A 9,695-nucleotide genomic window follows, 5' to 3' on the forward strand; every position below is an offset into this window, starting at 1 on the left:
GTGTGCCCAAGGAGACCCTCATGTAATGTGGACAGGGGAAGGCCCTCGAGGAGGGAATGGCATTACAGTGATCAGATGCTGGGCTCCATCTGCTGAGTCTCAGCCCAAAGAAAGAGTCTTCCCTCCTGCTCGGGTCTCCTCTTTCTGAAACAAAGGGATGCCTGGAGGTGAGTTAGCCCCGTGATGGGACTGGCAGTGCTAATGCAAACCTGACTTCATGCCTGAATTCACCTACATTTTGAGATACCAGCCAGCCAGCAAACTTGCTGAGCAGCTGGGAAAGGACTGGGGGTAAGGGGCACGGGGGAAGCTCTGCTGCGTGGGGTTGTCACTGCTGCACAGCACCTGGACGTGCGTGGATATACCCACCTGCGGGACGGATCCAGCCCTGCAACTGCAAACCCTGAGCATCCTCTCAGGGCTCGAGCCAGGCGACCTCCACTCCCTTCAGGAACTGTGTCTTGGCAAATCTTTCTCCAAAAAGAAGCACAAGTGGTAAGCCCTTGTGCCTGGAAACTCTTGGAGATGGACAGCAAACTGAGAGGCCTGCGGGAGAGAGGAAATCCCAAGGGAGATATCTTAACCAAAAGCAGAGGATCTATAAGAATATAAGGCAGAAGATAACAGTGCCAATCTGCCATTCAGCAGGGCCAGTGTCTTCCTGGTGCTGTCAGTGTGAACTTAGGATGTGCTAATTGTCATTAATTAGTGCTAATCATGCATACCATTGCTTGTGTTGCTACGTACGTGTGTTACAGGAAAGACAGCATGGGAATTTGGGGCTATCCTTCCCCTAAGACAACTCATGATTTCTCAGCAGCTCTGCTTTTGGGTCAGGTCCGAGCAGGAGCTGTTTGCCCAAAGAGGGAAAACCCATCCCTGAAGCTTCAAGGACATTTGAAATCCTGACCTGGTGGGGACCGTTGCTGATGGCTATTTCAAAAGCCTCATCCCACTGTGGCACAGCACAGCTCCTGCTTCAAAGCTGCAAATAGGCTCTCTCAGCCCTCCCTGGCTGCTCCCTGGCCCTGGGGCCACATCCTGCACTCTCTGCAGATGAGATGCTATTTGCTGGCTGATCTCTGAGGGCTTACGAGATTTACAGACCCCAAGGACCTGCCTCGTTCCTCGTGGTACATCAGGGTCCCCAGGCATGGGGGGGTGCCAACAGCAGCTGCCAGCCTGCAGGCTGGTCCTCTGTAGTGCTGAGCATTGGGTCTGACTCCGTGTAAGCTCATTAGGGGAAGAAAGCAGCTTTAGAGGATGTGATGGATTTGAGCAAAGGGGTCGGGAAGGGGCAGTGAGGGTGTGGCTGCGGGGCGAAAGTGGGGCTGCCGAGAGGGGCAGGAGGGATGGGGGGTCTGGGCAGAGTGACTTCCCTGTTTCATCAAATACAATGCTACAGGGACTCCTTGTCACCCATCCGGGTTTAGCCTGGTGCTGTGCCCCTGCAGGCACGGGGGGGATTCCCCATCTCAGTGGAGGTCCTGAGCGCCACTGTCCTGCCCTGAGCCTCCTGCCAGGCAGACGGTGAGACTCAGGTCCGCTCCACTCTGCAGACACCGGGCACGGAGGGAGCAGTTGTGGTCTCTCCCAGCTCTGGGTAACAGCTCTCACCTCCAAAGTGTGGGTGCAGGATCGGGCCCTGTACCAAAAGCAGAGGTTGCCTGGCCACCTGCAAACCGCTCAGCCCGCCCCAGCCCTGCGCAGGGAGCTCCCAGCCACTCTCATGCATGTCCTTTAAAGGCCTTCTTGCATCGAGCTCTTCCCTGGCAACTCCTTCTGCTGCAGATGCAACCACTCTCTCCTCCGGGGAGAATCCGCTGCTGGCAGCTTGCACTGCACGGGGCCCCGGCACCCCCCAACCCACTGTCTGCCGGCCGCGCCGTGTCCCCTGACCCCCCTCCCGGGTCTGCCAGAGACTCGACAGCACCGAGTGCCAGGTCCGAGCTGGGTGGCCCCAGCATCTCTGCCTTCGGCTGCTTGAGACAAGTTCAGGCAGGTAATGACCCGGGGAGCGTTTGGTAAAGTCGCCGAGCTGAGGGAAAGCACTCGGTCTGGCTTCCCGGGGGGTTGTTTATGCCATGCTGGGCAAACAAGCTGTGTGCCTCTGTATTTCCATCTGTAAAACAAAGATAAGGAGCGAATGTCTGTAAGGGTGCCTGAGCTGTAGTAAATCAGCAGGATGCAGGATCTGCTGTGGCTGTTATGGAGTGAGCACTTTGCAGCAGGGACCAGCCCTTGGGAAAACTCTGATGCTCACTGATGTGATGAGTTTGGCTGATCCCTGGTGGCCAGGGGCTCCCGGGCCCCTTGGCAGAGGTGTCGAGGACAGTTTCCAGTGTATAGGCATGAAATGGGCTTGTTTTGACAGATGCCAATTGCTGCTTGCTTTTACACCTCCATCAGGGCTGAGCAGCCCCTGGGAGATGGGTGATGGCCCCACTTGGCACAGGGGCAGATGAGTGATGGCCCCGGTCAGTGCTGGGGTGATGGAGCTTGGCCAAGGCTTTGCACAGGCACATGGGGCTTCAAACAGTCCCTGCTCTCTGTCCCCTTAAATCTCTGCTGCATTTCATGTCCCAGCCAAAAAACAACCCAAAAAACACCCTCCTTTTGCCCCATATCTGCATGTCCATGGGCACAGCTCCTGAGGAGATGTGCCCTGCAGGAGAACCCCTTCTGCGCCGTGACTTTACCCTGGGCCGGGCAAGGGACTCTCTGGACTTTCTGCTGCCTGTCTCTGATTTTTAAATATTGCAAAACAGCTTAAATGAGATGTCCAAGCTCCGCTGGACTTGGGAATCTCTTGTATTTGTCTATCTGGGAGCCAGTATAGCAGGGGGATGCTTGGGGATCAGGCTGTCCCCTACCTGGGGTACAGCAGGTTGCTCCTGCTCTGCACCGGGTATTCACACCGGCAGGTGGGTGCAAGCTTATCTCTCTCCACGGAGCTGACCCACATCACGAGCCCCAAGCGAGGATCACCCTGTGGGAGGGGAATGGGTGCAGTGAGTGGGAAAGTCCTCCCTCAGTGCTTTGCAGAAATGGGGCTTGTAATAAATTCCTCGTTCGCCTCGCTCTGTGCCTGCCCAAATCCCAGCAGCAGCATCCTGAATTGCAGTGGGCCTTCCCACCTCTTTTCCCACAGATCCCTCCACGCTAAGCAGAGGAGCTTGGAGCTCCTGCTGGGTGAGAAAATGCTTTAAAAATATAACATTTAGAGGCGTTCTCCCATCTGCATGCAGTTAATATGCATCTCTCACGATAGGTGTGCTGGTCCTGGAGCCTCCACGCTTTGTAAATGAAGCCGCTCGCAAGAACCTCACTGGGAGAGAGGGAAGAGGAGGTGCAGGGACTTGCCCATGGGCGCCGACGGCGGCAGAGGCAGAGGATGAGCTGCCAACCCAGCCCCTCGCCTCAGAGGTATGTGCATGAAGGGCTCACCCCACAGCTCTCAGGGTGCTAGCAAGGATGGGACGGGGCAGCGGTGCCAGCCAAGGGGGGATGTTGGCTGGACCATCACCCCGCTCTGGGGCACTGAGCATCGTTTCAGCACAGCAGCCCCTTCTCCTGCAGTCACCACCCCTGGGGAACGACCCCCAGGCTTGCAGGGAGGAGAGGGAAAAGTGCTGTTGTAGCCCTTTCCAGAGCTAGGAGCAAAGTTTAGGGGTTCAAACCCTTTCCCAGTTGGGTGCTGAGCTCCAGCATGAGGCCGCAAAGGGCTGTTTCCACTGCAGTCCCTATATCTCCATGCACAGGTGATGTGCCATCCCTGGTGTGCCTCAGCATCCCCAACCCCAGCAAACTGGGATGCTATGGAACCGTTGGACTTTCTTGCACCCAGAACAGGGTTTTGGGGTGGCAAGGCTATCCTGGTGCAGTTTTGGGGGGGGGCAGGAGTGTGTGCCAAGGCCTGCCACCCCTGTGGCAGTGACGTGAGATGGTGCTCAGGCTCTGCCAGCAGCCAGGTTTATTGTGGTGCCTTGCAAAGAGGTCGGCTCGCAGTGAGGTCCTCTTGGCAGCCAGGGCATAAAAAAAAAAAAGAAATGTGCTAAGGAGAAGCACGGCCGTGGGCCGGTGACTCATTGCTGGCTGGAAACGGCTTCAGCGGGCTCCTTGGTGGTGGCTCTGCAGCGGCCGCGGGAGTGGAGGGGGCTTGCTGCGCCCGTGCCAGGGAGAGCGGGGACAGGGACGGAGCGGGCTGCAGAGGATGCTTGGAAAGGACCCAGGTCCAGAGCAGCATCCCATCAATGGGTGCTGTGGCAGCTGGGGGAGGGCAGAGGGGGTGGGATGCTGCCTCTGCTGCCGGAGTTTCTTTGGGGTTTATCCGGGCTTCTCTCTGCAGGGAGCAGCAGGCAGAGCTGGCCGGGCTCCCCGCATCTCTGGATGAAGGTAAGGGCAGCCCAGACCGGGAATGGGGGGAATGGGGTGGGTTTTGCACCCTCCCTCCCTGAGCAGCATTGCACAGGTCCAGCAGGAGGGTGTTCCCTGGCCTGGCAGCACCTGCCTGCAACCCCACGCCCCTTCCAGCCCAGGGACCCCCAACCCCATCCCCTGCGGCTCCTCCTGGATCTGCCTTGCCAGCTGTAACCACCGGCTACACCAGACCCCTCGCCCTCTTCCTCCTGCCCTGGCCCAGCCTGGCTGCAGCTCCCTTAACCCCGCAGGGGTATTTTGGGGGGCACCTGCCAACCTGTGCTCCCTGGGAGCCTGCAGGCTGCAGAAATGCCAGCAGTGTTTTCAGGGGTCTCCTGTGAGGCGGTGCCAGGCTGGGGAGAGGATGCTGATGCCCAGCTCTCAATGCCCTTTCTGTCCCCAGGGAGGATGAGCAGTCCCCAGAGGCACCCAGATGGGGTTTTGGCCGGGAGCGAGCAGAGCATGGGGCGTGTCAGCGAGGTGAGAGGGAGAGGAGGGTGACAGGTTGGGGGGCCCCTTCCCTCCCTGACCCCTCGGGCTCAGCTGGACCCCCAGCCTCTCTCGGTGCTGCTCTTTTCGAGATGTCATCCAGCACCAGGGAGGGGTTTGCTCCAACAGCAGCCTTGTGCCCCCCCCAGGTGCCAGGCACCGACAGGCAGGAGCTGGCCGTGTGCACCAGGGACAGCGATGGGACCGAGGAAGGTGGGTGAGTCCCCCTCCTGCATCCCAGCTGGGTCCCCTTAGGGGGAGGCTTGAAGTGGCCTGATGGGGTTTGCTCCCTTGTTGGGGACATGGGGAAGGGGGGACTGGCCTGGGGGGGGGACCTGAAACCCCTCTGATGCTGGGGGAAGGATTGGGATGGTCCCACACCACGGGCACCTGCTTCCTGCCAGGACAGGAGGGCAGAGGGAGGAGGAAAGGCCGAGCAAAAGCCTTCACATGTGGTCTCTCCCGTGGCGTTATTACTTCCCTGCAGATGCAGAAACCCCGGAGGAGCCATTGCTGAGTTTCCCCAGTGAGCTCTCCATGCTGGAGAGACTGGGCTTGCACAGGTAAAACCAGCAAGCACCTGCGTCCCTCTGGGGGTTATGGGATGGAGGGTCCCAGGGCACTGTGTCATCCACGGATTGGACTTTCCTCCTTTCCCACTGCATAAGAGCCGCTCTCCAGGCAAGGGGCACTTGGGTCCCCACTTGTGGTGGCGGGCATCCATGGGAGCAGACCAAGGGCATTTTCAGTGTGCAGCCTCTGTGGTGCCTCCGTGCCTGACAGCACTTCTCTTTCTGCAGAGTGGCTTTGACGGAGCAGGACATTGAGGTGAGGGCTGCCAGGGGTGGGCTGGGGAAGGGGGACAGAGGGACAGACATCTTGCTGGCTCACAGCCCCAGGGCTGTGCCCTGCTCCTGACTGCCCTTCAGGCACCGCAGTCCCCTGGCAGCCGCCTTACAAATCCCCTTCCCGGTGATGCTGTTGGCATTTGGAGGCAGCTGCATTTCCATGGCAAGATGAGCTCGTCCTCTGTGCGCCCAGCAATCCCACAAAGTGCTCTGCAGCTTGCTGAGAGCGCCCTTAGCTGGGGAGGTGGCGGAAGCTGCACTAATAAAAATAATTCTCCTGTGAGTGCCAGGGCTGAGTCAAGCTCCACTGTCAGCTGGGACCTGCAGCGAGGGCTGGCGTCTGCGTGGCGTGTGCTCTTGCCAGGAGGGCTTGGGATTTCCATGTGTTATCGGCTGCCTGGGGGGGATGTGTCTCGTGAGGCTGGCATCTCACGGGGACCATCCCCAGCGTGCAGCAGCCTAACGGGTGCTGAGGCAAGGCAAGTGCTAATTATCCTTAGCACAGCCTGCTTGATGGCATGCTGGGGGGGGGGGGGGTGTCTGTCTGTGCCTTGGGGACAGCAGTGCATGGCCCTGGCGGCTTCCCCTTTGCCCTGTGTCCCACCTCTTGCCCTCCCACCCTGCAGGCAGCCTTTGCCCACCTCGCCCTGGCTTTTCGCTGTGACATGTTCACCCTGCGGCAACGGGTGCAGGTGGAGAAACGGGCTCGGGACACGGCAGAGGAAAACATCCAGGAGGAGCTGGAGCAGTGCCGGGCTGCCCTGGAGGTAGGTGGGCACCAGGGCAGGGGGCTGGCATCTGCTGGGGACTTCCAGCCTTGGAGGGGTTTGGACAACTCAAAGTTCTGGCTCCGTCAGCTCCATCCTCTTCCTCCACAGAGGCTGGGCCCATCCTGCACTGATGCGGGCTGCAAGGAGATGGTGGAGCAGCTGCAGCGCAGCCTGGCCGTGCTGGCAGCTGCTGTCGAGCGGGCAGCCAGTGCTGCAGAAAAGCTGGGGGCTGTACATCAGGTTTGTGCATCGCTTGGGGCTCCCCACTAGGGCCAGGAGGGATGGAGGGTGCTGTGCCTGGACTGGGGGACCTGTCCCTGGGCTTGCTGAGGTTTGTCCCTCCTCCTCATGTTCGCACATACCAGGGTGCAAGGCATCTGCCTGCCCTTGGGAGCAGGAAAGGGATGCGTTTGCACCCCCTGGGTGGAGGCACCGTGGGATGCACAGTGAGATACTGGCAGGGACCTGGGTCCTTAGGGACCAGGAGGTGGGGCGCCTGATCCCCCCATCCTGCCTGGCCACAGGAGGCCCGGATGAGCCGAGCAGCGGAGGTGATGGTCCAGCACGTGGAGAACCTGAAGCGGCACCACATGCGGGAGCACGCGGAGCTGGAAGAGATGAAGCGCCTAATCCAGCAAAACTCCCGCAACCGGCAGCTGGCAGAGACCCAGGGTGAGGTGGGCTCTGCCACCGGGGCCTGCATGGGGTTTGCATGGGGCAACCCCGCAGGATTTGGTCCCAAACCCCCCCAGGGGGTCAGTGTGTCCCCACGCCACAGAGCTGGTGGGTTACGCGAGCTAGGGACCAGGAGCAGGTGACAGCTGGGACCCAATGACAAATGCGGTGTAACAGCAGGCACAGCGTGGGAGCAGGTGCTGGTGGCCGGAGAGCCATCGTCCCGTGGCCCAGCTGGGAATGCGGGGCAGGGGGGCAGGGGCACATAAAGAACGCTCTGTCCCTGGACAGAGCCAAACCCCACGCACGCCATCGCCGTGCATGTAAGCAGGGTCCCCCCGCTGAGGCACCCCTGTGACTTGTGCCAAGCACCGAGCATGTGGCCAGGACAGCTTTCAATGGGAGGGAGGTTTGCAACCATCTGTGCATCAGCCCCGTCTTAATTTTGGGGGGTGACATAAGGCTGCTTCTCTTTGCTCCTAGATGACACAGAGCCACGGCTGAGGCCTCACCCGTTGATGCGAACTTTTCAGCAGGTAACTGGTCCCAGTTCAGTGGCCCTGGAGCCACCACCTCCCCGTGTCCTGCCATTCTCCCTTGCCAGCTGTCCCCACGCACCTGCTAGTCCCTGGGCAATGCCACTCCTGCCAGCTGCTTGCTGCAGGCAAGGTCTGCTAGAAACACTGGGGAACGAGGCAAAATGTAGGGGCGGCCTCGGAGGGCTGCAGGGACACAGGGTGCCCGGGGTTGGCAGCTGCTTGTCCAGGAGATCTCAGGCAGGTCCCTCTGCATTGCAGGGTCATAGTGCAAGAGCCGCGGGCTTGGCTGTTCTCTAGCACCAACTCGAATTCGGCACTGATTCCCCTACAGCTCAAGAGGTAGGGGAGCGCTCGGGGAGGGGGTTAGGCAGCCCCGCCAGCATGGCTTGAAGCAGTAAGGACAGGCACAAACCTCTCGACTTTGACCTTCCCTCATCTCACCAGCTCTCTGGCTTCCTCCCGTAGCGCTGGGGCAGTGGGAGGCTGGCAGCATCCTTTCTCCTCCGCAGTGTCCCTTGCCTGTGCTGGGGAGGCGATGGGGAGGGAAGGGGATGGGGAGCACAGGGAGGCAGCTGACATGGTGCTCACCTCCAGCCCCTCCATTGCAGGGGTCTGCCCGCCGCAGAGTCAGCATCGCCGTCATCCCCAAGCAGCTCTTGGTAAGGACACGTGCAGGGGGGGATGGACAGGAGCTGTGCCCCACTGTCGGACATGTGTCCACAGTGCTACTGGGGGTCTAGGTCCCCAGTGATGCTCCCACCTTCGGTGCCCAGCCAGGTGCCAGCCCTGACAGCCGAGCAGCCCCAGCTGGTGAGCTGGAGACGGAGGGGGCCCAGCGCCTGCCTAGCACCCAGAGGTAACCGTGCCAGGTGGTGGGGATGCCATGGTACCGGCTGCTGCTGGCCCACAGGGCACAGCACAGCATCCTTTCCCTCCCCAGGAGTGAGCTGGAGCCACAGGGCCAGAGCAGCGCCGTGACCGGGGAGCCAGCGGCCAAGGTGGATGGCAGAGGCTCAAGTGCAGGGGATGAGGAGCTGGAGCAGCTTGGGCTGACGTGAGCAGTGTCCTGTGTGTGCCCAGCATCCTCCCCATGGCTGCTGGACTCTCTGTGGTCCCACAGTGGCCAGCACATGGGAAACGGGCTGGGGGATATGGGGACGGAGGGCACAGGTGTTGCTTGGCTGCCCCAGCTTGACCCTGCTCTGCCTCAGTTTCCCCCCATGCACTGCAGGTCACCCGTGCCCTCCCTCAACTGTTTCATTTGGGTTTGCAAAAGGGCCAGTGAGGTCTGGGGTTGAGTTAAACACTTTCCTCATCCCCAGTTGGAGTGGAGGTGGGATTTGCTCTCCCCCTCTGGATGACAGGTGTCCCCGGTCACCTTCTCCCCAGGTCCAAGGGGTCCCTGGCAGAGCTGTGGCGGCCGTGGCTCTTCCTCCCGCAGCACTACTGGGTTTTCTTCTGGCTGCTTCTCCTGAGCATTGGCTTCCTCCTCCTCATCCGCGTCCTGGAGCTACAGCGGCTGCAGCCTGCGGCATCACCCAAGGCCTAGCTGGAGCAGGCAGGGGGAGGCAGCTGGGAGGCACCCACTCTCCATCACTGCTCCTTCCCCACACCATAAACCACCAAAACCCTAGACTAATAAAATTGCAGGAAAAATGAGGGATTTTTTTTTAATGCTGGAGCAGGGGGGAACATCCTGTGCTAGGATCTGAAGTTTGGCTGGAGCCATAGGCACGATGGGCTCAGGGAGCTGTAGTAGCTGTCATCAGTGCTATGAGTTTGCCCGTTCTCTTGGCACACTGAGGGCTGCAGGGATGCCACCGCACGTCCCCCTGTGCTGGGGACAGAGACCAGGCTGCCCACAGCTGGCAGGTTTGTGTTAGAGCTGTGTCCCACTGTGCTGGCCAGGCACCCTGCCCCACAGCACATCCTGGGTCTCTGCTGCCTGGAGAGCT

General features: G+C 60.3%; 1 protein-coding gene across 5 annotated transcripts; it reads left to right on the forward strand.

Annotated features, from left to right (window-relative positions):
* The first annotated feature begins 1,842 nt into the window (after positions 1-1,842).
* Positions 1,843-9,396, forward strand: LOC129196401 (inositol 1,4,5-triphosphate receptor associated 2-like). 5 transcript variants are annotated; one of them, XM_054803822.1, is made up of 15 exons: positions 1,843-2,002; positions 3,272-3,426; positions 4,349-4,395; positions 4,823-4,899; positions 5,058-5,121; positions 5,396-5,471; positions 5,709-5,736; positions 6,383-6,523; positions 6,635-6,766; positions 7,051-7,198; positions 7,685-7,737; positions 8,349-8,399; positions 8,481-8,596; positions 8,681-8,794; positions 9,130-9,396. In XM_054803822.1, exons 2-15 carry the CDS (start codon positions 3,305-3,307, stop codon positions 9,287-9,289), a joined length of 1,329 nt encoding a protein of 442 aa, XP_054659797.1. In that variant the 5' UTR covers positions 1,843-2,002; positions 3,272-3,304; the 3' UTR covers positions 9,290-9,396. The 5 variants fall into 5 exon arrangements, with proteins under 5 accessions (XP_054659797.1, XP_054659798.1, XP_054659799.1 ...); XM_054803823.1 differs by lacking the exon at positions 1,843-2,002 and adding an exon at positions 3,114-3,192; XM_054803824.1 differs by lacking the exon at positions 1,843-2,002 and adding an exon at positions 3,114-3,192 and having other exon boundaries at positions 8,514-8,596.
* Positions 9,397-9,695: the final 299 nt, after the last annotated feature.

The sequence above is a fragment of the Grus americana genome, chromosome 25, assembly GCF_028858705.1.
Source record: "Grus americana isolate bGruAme1 chromosome 25, bGruAme1.mat, whole genome shotgun sequence".
NCBI lineage: Eukaryota > Metazoa > Chordata > Aves > Gruiformes > Gruidae > Grus > Grus americana.